Below are 17,136 nucleotides of genomic sequence, written 5' to 3'. Positions count from 1 at the left end.
AGAAGGAAAGCCTGTGTACAGGCCTGAGTCCCCAGGGAAATGACGGAGCAGCCCAGCACCCAATCGCTGTCTGCCTTCTGCAATAAGGTGGAGGAGTTTCTGCATGAGGTGGGTGCAATGAGGGTGTCCTTCTGTCACAATCCACAGCAACACCCACAATAGGTCAGCATTGGCCGTGCCTGGCAGGAGCTCGAGGCAACGTGAGACCTGACAGTTGACCAGTAAACTCACTGACTGTGCCAGCCTTGTGCTGCATGGTAGCTGCAGACTTGAGCACATAATCCAGGCTGACACCGTCAGTGCAGTACAGAGGGAGCCTCCGCTGCACTGTCGGAGGGGCAGTACTGAGGGAGCGCTGCACTGTCGGAGGGGCAGTACTGAGGGAGTGCTTCACTGTCGGAGGGGCAGTACTGAGGGAGTGCTTCACTGTCGGAGGGGCAGTACTGAGGGAGTGCTTCACTGTCGGAGGGGCAGTACTCAGGGAGAGCTGCACTGTCGGAGGGGCAGTACTGAGGGAGTGCTTCTCTGTTGGAAGGGCAGTACTGAAGGAGCGCTGCACTGTCGGAGGGACAGTCTTGAGGGAGCATTGCATTGTGGGGGGGGCACTACTAAGGGAGTGATGCACTGTCGGAGGGGCAGTACTGAGGGAGCGCTGTACCGTTAGAGGGACAGTTTGAGGGAGCGATGCATTGTGGGAGGGGCAGTACTGAGGATGCACTGCATTGTTAGAGGTGACAGAGAATGGCCGAATCATGGGTTGATCTTGCACGATGCTGACATATTCTTGTTTTATTCCAGGGTGCTAATGGTGTCCCAGGGCCGATGGGTATTCCAGGACACAAAGGTGACCCGGGTGATATCCAAACATTACCTGGACTGAAAGGACAGCAAGGTGACCCTGGCTTCCCGGGCACTCCAGGGGCACCTGGGATCAATGGATTAAATGGCAAGGATGGATCTCCAGGCTTACCAGGGCGCAAGGGTGAACCAGTAAGTACTGAGATGGAAAACTGTTCAGCGAGTGAATGGAGGGTTGCCTATGGGACACTAATATCAGGAGCACACAGACTATGTAGCTCAATAGACGGCCAGGCAGTCAATGAATGCAGATTCCTCGATCTCAGGCTGGCTCAGCCGATCAATCTATTGCAACCCATTGCAATCTTGTGATTGTTTGTCCGAGAACAAAACCGTGCCCCCTCAGAAATTCAACATTTTGGGGCAAATCTTCACATTACGACCTCCCAACATCGAGACTCACCCCAGCATAGACACCCCCCAACACATACCTCCACCTCCCCCCGCAGCACAGTGCCCCCCCCAAGCACAGTGCCCCCCCAGGACAGTGCCCCCCCCAGCACAGTGACTTCCCCAGCATAGTGACTTCCCCCAGCACAGTGACTTCCCCAGCACAGTGAACCCCCCAGCACAGTGACTTCCCCAGCACAGTGACTTCCCCCAGCACAGTGACTTCCCCAGCACAGTGAATCCCCCAGCACAGTGACTTCCCCAGCACAGTGACCCCCCCAGCACAGTGACCCCCCAGCACAGTGACCTCCCCAGCACAGTGACACCCCCTCAGCACAGTGACTTCCCCCAGCACAGTGACACCCCCAGCACAGTGACCCCCCAGCACAGTGACTTCCTCCAGCAGAGTGACACCCCCCCAGCACAGTGACTTCCCCCAGCAGAGTGACACCCCCCAGCACAGTGATCCCCCAGCACAGTGACACCCCCCAGCAGAATGACACCCCCAGCACAGTGACCCCCAGCACAGTGACACCCCCAACACAGTGACCCCCCCAGCACAGTGACCCCCCCCAGCAGAGTGACACCCCCCAGCACAGTGACCCCCCCAGCACAGTGACTTCCCCAGCAGAGTGACCCCCCCAAGCACAGTGACCCCCCCAGCACAGTGACCCCCCCCAGCACAGTGACCCCCCCCAGCACAGTGACACCCCCAGCACAGTGATACACTCTAGCACAGTGAACTCCCGCAGCACAGTGACCCCCCCCAGCACAACCTTCCCCCCCAGCACAACCGCCCCTCCAGCACAGTGACCCCCCCAGCACAGTGAGCCCCCCAGCACAGTGACCCACCAGCACATTGCCCCCCCCAGCACAGTGCCCCCCCAGCACAGTGACCCCCACAGTACAGTGACTTCTCCCAGGACAGTGCCCCCCCCCCAGCACAGTGCTCCTCCCCAGCACAGTGATGCCCCCAGCACAGTGACGCCTCCAGCACAGTGCCCCCCCCAGCACAGTGACCCCCACAGTACAGTGACACCCCCAGCACAGACACCCCCCAGCACTGTGACTTCGCCCAGCACAGTGACCCCCCACAGTACAGTGACCCCCCCAGCACAGAGACCCCTCCAGCACAACCTCCCCAGCACAGTGACCTCTGCCAGCACAACCCCCTCAGCACAGTGACCCCCCCCCCCAGCACAGTGACCACCCCAGCACAGTGCCCCGCCCAGCACAACCTCCCCCCCCCCCAGCACAACCTCCCCTCCAGCACAGTGACCCCTCAGCACAGTGAACGCCCCCCCCCAGCCACAAGACAGTGAACCCCGCCCCCGCCCAGCACAACCCAGGTCCCCTGTTATGTATGAAGAAAGAGTCAGACTGAATACTGTGAGCTCAAAGTAAAGTGTGACCTTAGTCTTTTATTGCAGGTCTCCAGAGTGCCTCTCCAGCCTGTGAGGCTTCCTTAAATACCTGTGCTCCAAAAGGATTATGGGATCCCTTGGGACTCCAGGGGATGAGCCCTCTAGTGGCTGTACAGAATATATACAAGTTTACAAATATAACAACACTCCCCCTCCCCAAAGTCAACAGTGTAACTATTTATAAGGTGATTTGATCTGGGGCCCTTCTTGTCCTGGTTGATCGTCTCGGGGCAAATGCTGGTATTGGTGAATCGTCTGTTGGGCCCTCGCTGGGCTGCTGTGCAGCTGGCCTTGCTGGGCTGCCTGTTGTGGTGAGTCCTGCTGGGCCACTGCGGGTGATGGGTTCTGCTTCGTGGTTAACCGCGGTGTCGGTTGCCACCAGTGTGTATGTTGGAGGGTCAAAGAAGGTAGGGTCCAAAGTGGGTTGCTCTGGATAGTCCGTGAATCTGAGTTTGATTTGGTCCAAGTGTTTCCGGTGAATGAGTCCATTTGAAAGTTTGATCTGAAACACCCTGCTCCCCTCTTTGCCACAACAGTGCCAGGAAGCCACTTGGGACCTTGTCCATAATTCAATACAGATACAGGATCATTGGCTTCAACCTCGCGTGACACATTTGCACGATCATGGTGTGTACTTTGTTGAAGCCGCTTGCTCTCTACCTGTTCATGTAGATCAGGGTGAATTAACGAGAGCCTTGTCTTAAGTGCCCTTTTCATGAGCAGTTCAGCAGGTGGGATCCCAGTGAGTGAGTGGGGTCTCGTGCGGTAGCTAAGCAGGACTCGGGATAGGCGAGTCTGCAGTGCACCTTCAGTTACCCTCTTCAAGCCTTGCTTGATGGTTTGCACTGCTCTCTCTGCCTGACCATTGGATGCTGATTTAAATGGGGCAAATGTGACATGTTTGATCCCGTTGCGGGTCATGAATTCTTTGAACTTGGCATTGGTAAAACATGGCCTGTTGTCGCTCACCAGGACATCGGGTAGCCCGTGCGTGGCAAACATGGCCCGCAGGCTTTCAGTGGTGGCAGCGGGCATGCTTGCCGACATTATCTCACATTCAATCCATTTGGAGTAGGCATCTACAACCACAAGGAATATTTTACCCAAGAACAGGCCTGCATAGTCGACGTGTACCCTAGACCACGGTTTGGAGGGCCAAGAACATTAAACTCTTTGGCCTCCCTGGGTGCATTATTTAACTGCGAGCATATATTACATCTGTGCACGCAGGACTCTTAAGTCTGCATTGATACTGGGCCACCACATGTGGGATCTGGCTATCGCTTTCATCATTACAATGCCTGGGTGGGTGCTGTGGAGGTCACTGATGAAGGTGTCTCTGCCCTTCTTGGAAACCACTACTCGATTGCCCTCCAGAAGGCATTCTGCCTGCATAAACATTTCATCTTTGCGCTGCTGGAACGGCTTTATCTCTTCCTGTATTTCCACTGGGACACTGGACCAGCTCTCGTGAAGCACACAGTTTTTGACTAGGGACAGTAACGGGTCCTGGCTCGTCCAGGTTCTAATCTGTCAGGCTGTGATGGGTGATTGCTCACTTTCAAATGATTCCATAACCATGACTAAATCTGCGGGCTGTGCCATTTCCACCCCGTGGTGGGCAATGGCAGCCTACTGAGAGCATCAGCACAGTTTTCTGTGCCTGGCCTGTGGCGGATGGCGTAGTTGTATGCATAGTTGTATGCCCATCTCTGGATGTGGGCCGATGCATTCGGTTTTATCCCCTTACTCTTGGAAAACAGGGATATCAGTGGCTTATGGTCAGTTGCCAATTCAAATTTTAGCCCGAACAGGTATTGATGCATTTTCTTTACTCCGTAGACACACGCTAATGCTTCTTTTTCAATCATGCTGTAGGCTCTCTCAGCCTTAGACAGACGCCTGGATGCATACTCAACCGGTTGCAATTTCCCCAAATCATTAGCTTGTTGGAATACACACCCGACGCCATATGACGACGCATCGCATGCTAGTACCAAATGCTTATATGGATCATGCAACACAAGCAATTTGTTTGAGCATAACAATTTTCTCGCTTTTACAAAGGCATTTTCTTGGCTTTTGCCCCATACCAATTCATCCCCTTTACGCAGTAACACATGCAGTGGCTCTAACAGCATGTTGAGACCCAGTAAGAAGTTACCAAAGTAGTTCAGGAGTCCTAGAAACGACCGCAGCTCTGTCACGTTCTGTGGCCTCGGTGCGTTCTCAATTGCCTCAGTCTTTGAATCGGTAGGCCTGATGCCGTCCGCCCTGATCTTCCTCCTCAGGAACTCTACTTCAGGCGCCAGGAAAACGCACTTCGAGCGTTTTAACCCACGTGGTTGAGTCGACTAAGAACCTCCTCCAGGTTCTGCAGATGCTCGACTGTGTCCCGACCTGTAACTAAGATGTCGTCCTGGAAGACCACAGTGTGCGGGACCGACTTCAGTAAGCTTTCCATGTTTCTCTGGAATATCGCCGCCGCTGATTGAATTACAAATGCGCATCTGTTATAAATGAAGAGACCTTTGTGCGTGTTGATGCAGGTGAGGGCCTTCGATGATTCCTCCTGTTCCTGCGTCATGTAGGCTGAAGTCAGATCCAGCTTCGTGAACGTCTTTCCTCCCGCCAGCGTTGCAAAGAGGTCGTCAGCCTTTGATAGTTGGTATTGCTCCTGCAGGGAGGAATGATTGATAGTTACTTTGTAATCACCACAGATTCTAACGTTGCCGCCTCCCTTGAGGACTGGGACAATCGGATTGGCCCACTCGTTGAATTCGATCAGTGAAATGATGCTCTCTCTTTGCAGCCGGTCTAGCTTGATCTCTCATCATGTACGGTACTGCTCTCGCCTTGTGATGAAAGGGTCGCGCTCCTGGAATCAGGTGGATCTGCACTTTTGCTCCTTGGAATTTCCCAATGCCTGGTTCGAACAGTGAAGGGAATTTGTTTAAGACCTGGGCACACGAAGTGTCATCAGCGTGCGATAGCGCTCGGACATCATCCCAGTTCCAGCGTATCTTTCCCAGCCAGCTCCTGCCGAGCAGCGTGGGACCATCGCCCGGTACCACCCAGAGTGGTAGTTTGTGCACCGTTCCATCGTAGGAGACCATTACGGAAGCATTGCCGATTACGGGAATCAGTTCCTTTGTGTAAGTTCTTAGTTTTGTACGAATTGGAGTTAAGACTAGCGTTGAGGCCTTGCTGCACCACAATTTTTTGAAAGTCTTTTTGCTCATGATGGACTGGCTCTCGCCCATGTCCAGCTCCATTGACACCGGGAGTCCATTTAGTTCTACATTCAGCGTTATCGGGGGACACTTTGTGGTGAATGTGTGCACCCCATGTACCTCTGGCTCCTCGGTTTGAGGCTCTGGTTCGTCGTGATCCGCCGTGGATCTGTCCTCCTCTGCAACATGGTGGTTTGCAGGATTTGCAGCGCGCCTGCACGTACGTTGGAGGTGTCCCATTGTTCCACAGCCCTTGCAAACGTACCCTTTGAAGCATCATGAATGGAAACGATGATCACCCCCGTAGCGTCAACAATGTGTTCATGGCCTTGCATTCATCACCCTTGATGGTGGACTCTGAGACATCTGTGGGCGTGCAGCTGCAGGCATGTGTGGTCTGCCCTATACATTGCGATTTGAAAACAACATCACTTTGTTTACAGTACTTGTAGCAGCATTTGTGTGCTGAGAGATTTGCTTGGTATTGTCACTGGGCTATCGCTATAGCCTTACTCAAGATTGGGGTCTCTACAGTCAAAAGTTTGCGAAGTATGGTTTCGTGGCCAATGCCAAGTATAAAAAAGTCTCTGAGCATGTGCTCCAAATGTCCTTCAAATTCGCAATGCCCTGCAAGGCGTCTTAGCTCAACGACATAACTCGCCACTTCCTGGCCTTCAGACCTTTTGTAGGTGTAGAACTGGTACCTCGCTATCAGAACGCTTTCTTTCAGGTTCAAATGCTCCCGGATCAGTGTGCACAAATCGTCGTACGATTTCTCCGTGGGTTTCGCTGGAGTAAGCAGATTTTTCATGAGGCCATACATGAGGCAGATGGTGAGAAGAATCACCCTTCGTTTGGCAGCATTCTCTTCTCCATCTAGCTCGTTGTCTACGAAGTATTGGTCGAGTCGCTCCACAAAGGTTTCCCAATCATCTCCCTCTGAAAATTTCTCCAGGATGCTCACTGTTTGCTCCATCTTTGGGTTCGCTATCTATCATCATCATCATAGCAGTCCCTCGAAACGAGGCTGACTTGCTTCTCCGCCAAAAAGGGATGAGTACACAGGTGTTTTACTGAAGGACCTAATATTCCAGATCCCGAACTACATCCTGAAGGGTGGAAGATGCTTGTGCGTGGAATTTTTTTAACATGGGGTGGCCGTTGCACACCAGCCACCATAATCTGTATCTCGTCGCCAGTTGTTATATATGAAAGAGTCAGACGGAATACTGTGAGCTCAAAGTAAAGTGTGACCTTAGACTTTTATTGCAGGTCTCTCGAGTGCCTCTCCAACCTATGAGGTCTCCTTAAATATCTGTGCTCCCAAGGGATTATGGGATCCCTTGGGACTCCAGTGGATGAGCTCTCTGTTGGCTGTACAGAGTAAATACAAGTTTACATATGTAACAACACTCCCCCCCAGCACAACCTCCCCTCCCCAGCACAACCTCCCCCCATCAGAGTGACCCCCCCAGCATAGTGACCCCTCAGCACAGTGACACCCCCAGCACAGTGACCCCTCCCAGTACAACCTCCCCAGCACAGTGACCCCCCAGCACAGTGACCCCCCCAGCACAGTGACCCCCCCAGCACAGTGACCCCTCCCAGTACAACCCCCCCAGCATAGTGACCCCCCAAGCACAGTGACCTACCACAATCACAACCCCCCCCAGCACAGTGACTCCCCAGCACAGTGATCCCCCCAGCACAGTGACCCTTCCCAGCGCAACCCCCCCAGCACAGTGACCCCTCCCAGCACAGTGACCCCTCCCAGCACAACCCCCCCAGCACAGTGACACCCCCAGCACAGTGACACCCCCAGCACAGTGACCCCTCCCAGCACAACCCCCCCAGCACAGTGACCCCTCCCAGCACAGTGACCCCTCCCAGCACAACCCCCCCAGCACAGTGACCCCCCAAGCACAGTGACCTCCCACAATCACAACCCCCCCCAGCACAGTGACCCCCAAGCACAACCCTCCATAGCACAGTGACCCCCCCAGCACAGTGCCACCCAGCACAATGACCCCATCCAACACAGTGACCCCCCCCAGCACAGTGACCCCCCCCTCAGCACAATCCCCCAGCACAGCCCCCCCAGCACAACCTCCCCCCCAGCACAACCTCCCCCCAACATAGCCCCCCTCCAGCACAACCTCTCCAGCACAGTGACCCCCCCAGCACAGTGACTCCGCCCAGCACAACCCCCCCCAGCACAGTGACCCTCCCAGCACAACCCCCCCACATTATAGTGATCCTCCCAGCACAACCTTCCCCCCAGCACAACCTTCCCCAGCACAGCCCCCCTCCAGCACAACCTCCCCAGCACAGTGACCCCCCCCCCAGCACAGTGACTCCCCCCAGCACAACCCCCCCAGCACAGTGACCCCCCCAGCACAACCCCCCACATTATAGTGACCCCCAGCACAGTGACCCCAGCATAGATCCTCCAGCTCAGATCCCCCCCAGCACAACTCCCCTCCAGCACATTGAGCCCCCCAGCACAGTGACCCGCCCCAGCACAATGACCTTCCCCCAGCACAGTGACCCGCCCCAGCACAGACCCACCCCCAACACAGTGAGCCCCCCAGCACAGTGAGCACCCCAGCACAGTGACCCGCCCCCAGCACAATGACCTTCCCCCAGCACAGTGAGCCCCCCAGCACAGACCCACCCCCAGCACAGTGACCTTCCCCCAGCACAGTGACCCCCTAACAACCCCCCCCCCCATCCCCCCCAGCACAGTGACCCCCGCCCTCAGCAGAAAGACTCATCTACAGGGAGAACATCTATGCCATTGTCCCTTAATTCCTTCTGGTATTGTGGATTTTGTTGATTAATTAAATTCTCATTTAAACATTAAAGAGCAGAAATTTACAGGCCTATGGGGAATGAGTGGGACAGTGGGACGAATTGGAGTGCTCTTTCAAAGAGCCAGCACAGGCACAATGGGCTGAATGGGCTCCTCTGTGCTGAACGATTCTATGATTCCATAAACTTGCAAAGTGTCACTGGCAGCTAGGATGAGAATGTGAATTGGAGAAATTTTGTAGGCTGAATTCTGTGCTGGGGCTTGTGTCTATGGGGCTCCTCACTGGCAGCAGATCAAACATAACATTGAATATAGCAACAGTATTTTCAAAGATAGAACTCCTTGCGATCAATGTAGGAAGAGAACATAGGGTCAACGTTGGCTCTACCAGCCAGTGTAGGACATAGGTTGTGAAGGGAAGGGAGTAGCATCTTGTGATCTTCAACTGTTAACTGTCATATCTAACTGTTCAGGCAACCATCGGCTTTAAAGGTGATCCAGGCTTCCCTGGAATTCCAGGTTTAAATGGAGCACCAGGAGATCAAGGCCCTCAGGGACTGCCAGGAGTGGGTGATCCAGGCTTTCAGGGTGCAAAGGGCAGCAAGGGATTTCCAGGTCCTCCAGGAGTACCTGGTACACCAGGTAAGTTCTGGTCCAGCCTGCAGTGCAATGTGGATTTACGGATACACCATCCCAATCCTGTCCGATAATGGAAGGAAACTGCCATGGGGCTTACAGATCTGAGCACCTCTATTCTCAATGTGCATTAAATGGTTGTGGATGACCGACTCAGTTGAGAAACAGAAGGGCAACTTGCAAAGGTGAAACCACTAGGTCGGTGGAGGAGGCGAATATTTTGTGACTCTCTTGATCAGCAACAAGGGTAGCCCTTCTGATCAGCGAGGATCGTGTGAGAACGCTTAACCAGCTCGTGTAGGAGTCAGTTTGAACACAAGCCTTAACCTTGAGCGTTTCACACTGCCGCTAGTGGACTGATCAGAAAGGCAGTTTCGGGGGTTTTCTCTCCGTTCCCCTCTTTCAGGAGATGGTGTGAATGGGGAGAGTGTGTTGGGATGGGGGTAACAGTGTATGTAGCTTGCTCCATGTCGACAATAACAACTTGTATTTATATAGTGCCTTTAACATAGTGAAACATACCAAGGAGCTTAAATGGAGTATTATGAGATAGAAATTTGACACTGAGCTGCATAAGAAGAAATTAGGGCAGTTGACTAAAAGCTTAGTCAGAGAGGTAGGTTTAAATGAGTGTCTTGAAGGAGGAAAGAAGGTAGAGAGGTGGAGAGGTTTAGGCATGGAGTTCCCGAGCTTGGGACTGAGGCAACAGAAGGCACGGCCACCAATGGGTGAGCAATTATAATCAGGGATGCTCAAGAGGATAGAATTAGAGGAGCACAGATGACTCGGCGGGTTGTGGGGCTGGAGGAGATTACAGAGATAGGGAGGGGCGAGGCCATGAAGGGATTCGAAAATAAGGATGAGAATTTTGAAATCGAGGCATTGCTTAACCGGAAGCCAATGTAGGTCAGCGAGCACAGGGGTAATGGGTGAGTGGAACTTGGTGCAAGTTAGGACAAGGCTTGATATGCCGCCTGGTCTTGTGTTTCTTTACATATTTAGAAGAAAAAGGGAGCCAAGAGGCAGAGGAAAGTGGAATGTAGCAGGTCCACTCACCACTGTACAGAGAGTGGGGGCCTGTGTCATTCTGGTTCAATTGGTCTCATGCTCTCACCACAGCACCAAAACAAAACTAATGGCCACCACAACCCGGGAAAATAATCCTGCACCAAACACATACGGAGCAATTGCCGATCTGGGTACAAATTGCGCCCCCAAATTTACTCATTTGCATATCGCCAAATGCAAAATCTTCCCTGAACCAGCGCAATCAGGCAGCATTTCATGACGTGATTTTTTTTTTAATGTATTGCTTTAAAATTATTCCCTGATATATTTAAGATTGGTAACTTGGTGCAGTTTGATTAATTTGGCTGAAAATGGGTTTATCACAAAAAAAATCACAATTTTTAATCAGTGCCCCGTCCACCACCTGTGAGTAGTCCGATTTAAAATCACTGAAAATAACTTGAGAGAACTGTACAGAGCAAGTTATATCGGGGTACAGTGGTCAGTTTCTTAGTAAATTAAAAATAAATGATATTCAAAACCTTTTAAAACATTCCTATTAGTGTTCTTCAGACCCGAGCCTTTTACCTCTTTTACATTTCCCTCTCCTGCTTTTTTTCACCTTCCCTCCCTTGTCAATATCTAACATGTTGTAAGACTGTTGTGAAGCGCCTTGGGACATTTTACTACGTTAAATAGTCTATCTTGGGTAATACTAGACTATCTTAAATCTGGTACTGTGTAATGAGACAAAATTAATAAATGATCTCTAGGAATGAGTGAGCATAACATGGTTGAATTTCAAATTCAGTTGGAGGGTGAGAAAGTTGGATCTCAAACCAGGGTCTTAAGCTTAAATAAAGGGGACTACAAAGGTATGAGGGCAGTGTTGGCTAAAGTGGACTGGGAAAATAGATTAAAGTATGGGATGGTTGATGAGCAGTGGCAGACATTTAAGGAGATATTTCATAACTCGCAACAAAAATATATCCCAATGAGAAGGGATGGTATCAAATTGAAAACGAGGGCATAGAATGTGGCCAAGACTAGTGGGAGGCCAGAGGATTGGGAAACTTTTAAAAGCCAGCAAAGAACGACTAAAAAAATGATAGAGGGAAGATAGATTATGAAAGTAAACTAGCACAAAATATAAAACAGATAGTAAGAGTTTCTACAGGTACATAAAAAGGAAAAGAGTGGTGAAAGTAAATGTAGGTCCCCTAGAGAATGAGACTGGGGAACTTATAATGGAGAACAGGGAAATGGCAGAGACATTGAACAAATATTTTCTATCGGTCTTCACAGTAAAAGACACCAGAAACATCCCAATAGTGGATAATCAAGGGGCTATAGGGAGGGAGGAACTTAATACAATCACTATCACTAATGAAGCAGTACTCAGTAAAATAATGGGACTAAAGGCAGATAAGTCCCCTGGACCTAATGGCAATCCCAGGGTCTTAAAAGAAGTGGCTGCAGAAATAGTGGATGCATTGGTTGCAATCTACCAAAATTTCCTGGATTCTGAGGTGGTTCCAGCGGATTGGAAAACCGCAAATGTAACACTCCTATTTAAAAAAGGAGTCAGACAAAAAGCGGGAAACTATAGACCAGTTAGCCTAACATCTGTCGTTGGGAAAATGCTGCCGTCCATTATTAAGGAAGCAATAGTGGGACATTTGGAAAAGTATAATTCAATCAAGCAGAGTCAGCATGCTTTTATGAAAGGGAAACCATGGTTGACAAATTTGCTGGAGTTCTTTGAGGATGTAACGAGCAGGGTGGATAAGGGGGAACCAGTGGATGTGGTGTATTTGTATTTCCAGAAGGCATTCGATAAGGTGCCACATAAAAGGTTACTGCACAAGATAAATGTTCACAGGGTTAGGGGTAATATATTAGCATGGACAAAGGATTGGCTAACTAACAGAAAACAGAGAGTCGGGATAAATGGGATATTTTCCGGTTGACAAACAATGACTAATGGGATGCCGTAGGGATCGGTACTGGGTCCTCAACTATTTACAATCTATATTAATGACTTGGATGAAGGGACCGAGTGTAATGTAGACAAGCTTGCTGATGATACAAATATGGGTGGGAAAGCAAATTGTGATGAGGACACAAAAAAATCTGCAAAGGGATATAGACAGGCTAAGTGAGTAGGCAAAAATTTGGCAGATGGAGTACAATGTGGGAAAATGTGAGGTTATCCACTTTGGCAGAAATAATAGAAAAGCAAATTATAATTTAAATGGAGAAAAATTGCAAAGTGCTGCAGTACAGAGGGACCTGGGGGTCCTTGTGCATGAAACACAAAAAGTTAGTATGCAGGTAAAGCAAGTAATCAGGAAGGCAAACGGAATGTTGGCCTTTATTGTAAAGGGGATAGAGTATAAAAGCAGAGAAGTCCTGCTACAACTGTACAGGGTATTGGTGAGGCCACACCTAGAGTACTGCGTTCAGTTTTGGTCTCCGTATTTAAGGAAGGATATATTTGCATTGGAGGCTGTTCAGAGAAGGTTCACTAGGTTGATTCCGGAGATGAGAGGGTTGATTTATGAAGATAGGTTGAGTAGGTTGGGCCTATACTCATTGGAGTTCAGAAGCATGAGAGGTGATCTTATCAAAACATATGATAATAAGGGAGCTTGATAAAATATTTGCAGAGAAGATATTTCCACTCATAGGGGAAACTAAAACTAACTCACATAGTTTCAGAATAAGGGACCGCCCATTTAAAACTGAGATGAGGAGGAATTTCTTCTCTCAGAGGGTTGTAAATCGATGGAATTCTCTGCCCGAGAGAACTGTGGAGGCTGGGTCATTGAATATATTTAAGGTGGAGATAGACAGATTTTTGAACAATAAGGGAATAAGGGGTAATGTGGAGCGGGCAGGGAAGTGGAACTGAGTCCATGATCAGATCAGCCATGATCTGATTAAATGACGGAGCAGGCTCGACGGGCCAGCTGGCCTACTCCTGCTCCTATTTCTTATGTTCTTATGTTCTTAAAGGCACTATATAAATAAAATTATTTCAGCTTCATTTTTAGAGCTTCCTTGAACTCCCACAAATGAGCGCAATGAGTGGTTAATGTGCCTCCATGATGAATTCACCCCGGGGCCGTGGGCAGTTTTGTGGGTGGGGATTTTTAAATTGCCGCAAAAGATCACGGAAACTCAAATGGCGCCCAACGTAATGTGTGATTAATTTCCTTCAGCTTTTGCGTAGATTTCAGGTGAATTGCGCTGAAAAAACTAGCGCGACCGAGCGGAGATTTCAGGCCGCCAAGTTCCATTGACTTGCCGTTTGAAATAATCGATAGATTTACTCAAGTATATTAATTCGCTATTGCTACTGTTTCACGCAAATCTAATTGTTGTGTTGACTGTTTCCTTGCTACAGGTCAGAAAGGTGAATCAGGAAACGGCATAAGTAGACCAGGACAGCCAGGTCCCCCCGGAATCCAGGGTCCGAGAGGCGAGCCGGGCAATAGAGGTAAGTTCTCCTGTCTGCCCAACCGCCAGCGGGAAATGTGGTAAATACATTAAACAAATGAAACGAGTTAATCTTCCACATTCTGATAGTCATCCTTGTCTATAGTAACAGATACTTCACTCTCTTATTACTTGGTCATTTCCTGAATGTATGTTTGTTGTCTTTCTGCCCAATAGGTGACGCCGGGCTGCCAGGGACACCCGGTGTGCAAGGAGCAGTTGGACCAAAAGGTGATCCAGGTCCAACTGGGTTAGGATTTCCAGGACCAACTGGTGCTAAAGGTAACTGTACTCATACACCACACGATAACCGTACAGTACACACACCAACACCGTAACCGTACCGTACTCACACCGCACCATAATCGTACAGTACACACAGCAACGCCGTAACCATACCATACTCACACGGCACCATAACCGTACTGTACACACACCAACACCGTAACCATACTATACTCACACGGCACCATAACCGTACTGTACACACACCAACACCGTAACCACACCCCACTCACACCATACCGTCATCATACCGTACACACACCGCACCGTAACCAGACTGTACTCACACCCACACCGTAACCGTATTCTACACACCACACCGTAACTGTACCATACACACACCCACACCATAACCGTACCGTACTCATACCCATACCGTAACCGTAACATGAATAGCACGTTTAGTGAGTTGGTCACACCGCAGGTAAAGGTTTCAAAGGCAGATAGGGAATGGGTGACCAACAGGCAGAGCAGGAGTAGGAAGATAGTGCAGGGGTCCCCTGCGGCCATCTCCCTCTAAAACAGATACACCATTTTTGATATTGTTGGGAGAGATGACTCATCAGGGGAAGGCAGCAGCAGCCAAGTCCATGGTACCAGGGGTGGCTCTGCTGCACAGAAGGGCAGGAAAAAGAATAGGAGAGCTATAGTGATAGGGGATTCGATTGTAAGGGGAATAGATAGGCGTTCCTGCAGCCGCAAACGAGACTCCAGGATGTTGTCTCCCTGGTGCAAGGGTCAAGGATGTCTCGGAGCGGCTGCAGGGTATTCTGGAGGAGGAGGGTGAACAGCCAGCTGTCGTGGTCCATACAGGTACCAACGATATAGGTAAAAAATGGGATGAGGTCCTACAAGCTGAATTTAGGGAGCTAGGAGCTCAATTAAAAAGTAGGACCTCAAAGGTAGTAATCTCAGGGTTGCTACCAGTGCCACGTACTAGTCAGAGTAGGAATTGCAGGATAGCTCAGATGAATACATGGCTTGAGGAATGGTGCAAGAGGGAGGGATTCAAATTCCTGGGACATTGGAACCGGTTCTGGGGGAGGTGGGACCAGTACAAACCGGACGGTCTGGACCTGCGCAGGATGGGAACCGATATCCTAGTTTGCTAGTGCTGTTGGGGAGGGTTTAAACTTAAAAGGCAGGGGGATGGGAATCTATGCAGGGAGACAGAGGGAAGTAAAAAGGGGCAGAAGCAAAAGGTAGGAAGGAGAAAAGCAAGAGTGGAGGGCAGAGAAATCAAGGGCTAAAATCAAAAAGGGCCACATTACAACAGAATTCTAAAAGGACAAAGAGTGTTAAAAAAACAAGCCTGAAGGCTCTGAGTTTCAATGCAAGGAGCATTCATAATAAGGTGGATGAATTAACTGCACAGATAGATGTTAATAGATAATAATAATTGGGATTACGGAGACATGGCTCCAGGGTAACCAAGGCTGGGAACTCAATATCCAGGGGTATTCAATATTCAGGAAGGATAGACAGGAAGGAAAAGGAGGTGGGGTAGCGTTACTGGAGATTAACGCAATAGTAAGGAAGGATGATGTGGAATCTGTATGGGTAGAGCTGCGAAACACCAAAGGGCAGAAAACATTAGTGGGAGTTGTGTACAGACCACCAAACAGTAGTAGGGAGGTTGGGGATGGCATCAAACAGGAAATTAGGGACGTGTGCAATAAGGGTACAGCAGTTATCATGGGCGACTTTAATTTACATATAGATTGGGCTAACCAAACTGGTAGCAGTTCTGTGGAGGAGGATTTCCTGGATTGTATAAGGAATGGTTTTCTAGACCAATATGTCAAACATAGAAACATAGAAACATAGAAAATAGGTGCAGGAGTAGGCCATTCGGCCCTTCTAACCTGCACCGCCATTCAATGAGTTCATGGCTGAACATTCAACTTCAGTACCCCATTCCTGCTTTCTCGCCATACCCCTTGATCCCCCCAGTAGTAAGGACCTCATCTAACTCCTTTTTGAATATAGTTAGTGAATTGGCCTCAACAACTTTCTGTGGTAGAGAATTCCACAGGTTCACCACTCTCTGGGTGAAGAAGTTCCTCCGCATCTCGGTCCTAAATGGCTTACCCCTTATCCTTAGACTGTGTCCCCTGGTTCTGGACTTCCCCAACATTGGGAACATTCTTCCTGCATCTAACCTGTCTAACCCCGTCAGAATTTTAAACGTTTCTATGAGGTCCCCTCTCATTCTTCTGAACTCCAGTGAATACAAGCCCAGTTGATCCAGTCTTTCTTGATAGGTCAGTCCCGCCATCCCGGGAATCAGTCTGGTGAACCTTCGCTGCACTCCCTCAATAGCAAGAATGTCCTTCCTCAGGTTAGGAGACCAAAACTGGACACAATTCTCCAGGTGTGGCCTCACCAATGCCCTGTACAACTGTAGCAACACCTCCCTGCCCCTGTACTCAAATCCCCTTGCTATGAAGGCCAACATGCCATTTGCTTTCTTAACCGCCTGCTGCACCTGCATGCCAACCTTCAATGACTGATGTACCACGACACCCAGGTCTCTTTGCACCTCCCCTTTTCCTAATCTGTCACCATTCAGATAATAGTCTGTCTCTCTGTTTTTACCACCAAAGTGGATAACCTCACATTTATCCACATTATACTTCATCTGCCATGCATTTGCCCACTCACCTAACCTATCCAAGTCGCTCTGCAGCCTCACAGCATCCTCCTCGCAGCTCACACTGCCACCCAACTTAGTGTCATCCGCAAATTTGGAGATACTACATTTAATCCCCTCATCTAAATCATTAATGTATAGTGTAAACAGCTGGGGCCCCAGCACAGAACCTTGCGGTACCCCACTAGTCACTGCCTGCCATTCTGAAAAGTACCCATTTACTCCTACTCTTTGCTTCCTGTCTGACAACCAGTTCTCAATCCATGTCAGCACACTACCCCCAATCCCATGTGCTCGAACTTTGCACATCAATCTCTTGTGTGGGACCTTGTCGAA

General features: G+C 49.9%; 1 protein-coding gene across 1 annotated transcript in view; it reads left to right on the top strand.

The window, feature by feature from the left end:
- The window catches only part of LOC139274984 (collagen alpha-5(IV) chain-like), a 269,200-nt gene that overhangs the window by 157,457 nt on the left and 94,607 nt on the right, over window positions 1-17,136 (top strand). Inside the window, exons 25-28 of the mRNA XM_070891801.1 lie at window positions 799-990; window positions 9,191-9,359; window positions 13,771-13,863; window positions 14,040-14,144. Coding sequence (XP_070747902.1) covers window positions 799-990; window positions 9,191-9,359; window positions 13,771-13,863; window positions 14,040-14,144 — 559 coding nt within the window. The remainder of the gene's footprint in view (window positions 1-798; window positions 991-9,190; window positions 9,360-13,770; window positions 13,864-14,039; window positions 14,145-17,136) is intronic.

This window comes from Pristiophorus japonicus, chromosome 10 (assembly GCF_044704955.1).
Source record: "Pristiophorus japonicus isolate sPriJap1 chromosome 10, sPriJap1.hap1, whole genome shotgun sequence".
Classification (NCBI taxonomy): domain Eukaryota; kingdom Metazoa; phylum Chordata; class Chondrichthyes; family Pristiophoridae; genus Pristiophorus; species Pristiophorus japonicus.
The sequence above is the reverse complement of the archived record's forward strand: the minus strand, read 5'-3'. Positions and strand labels throughout refer to the sequence as shown.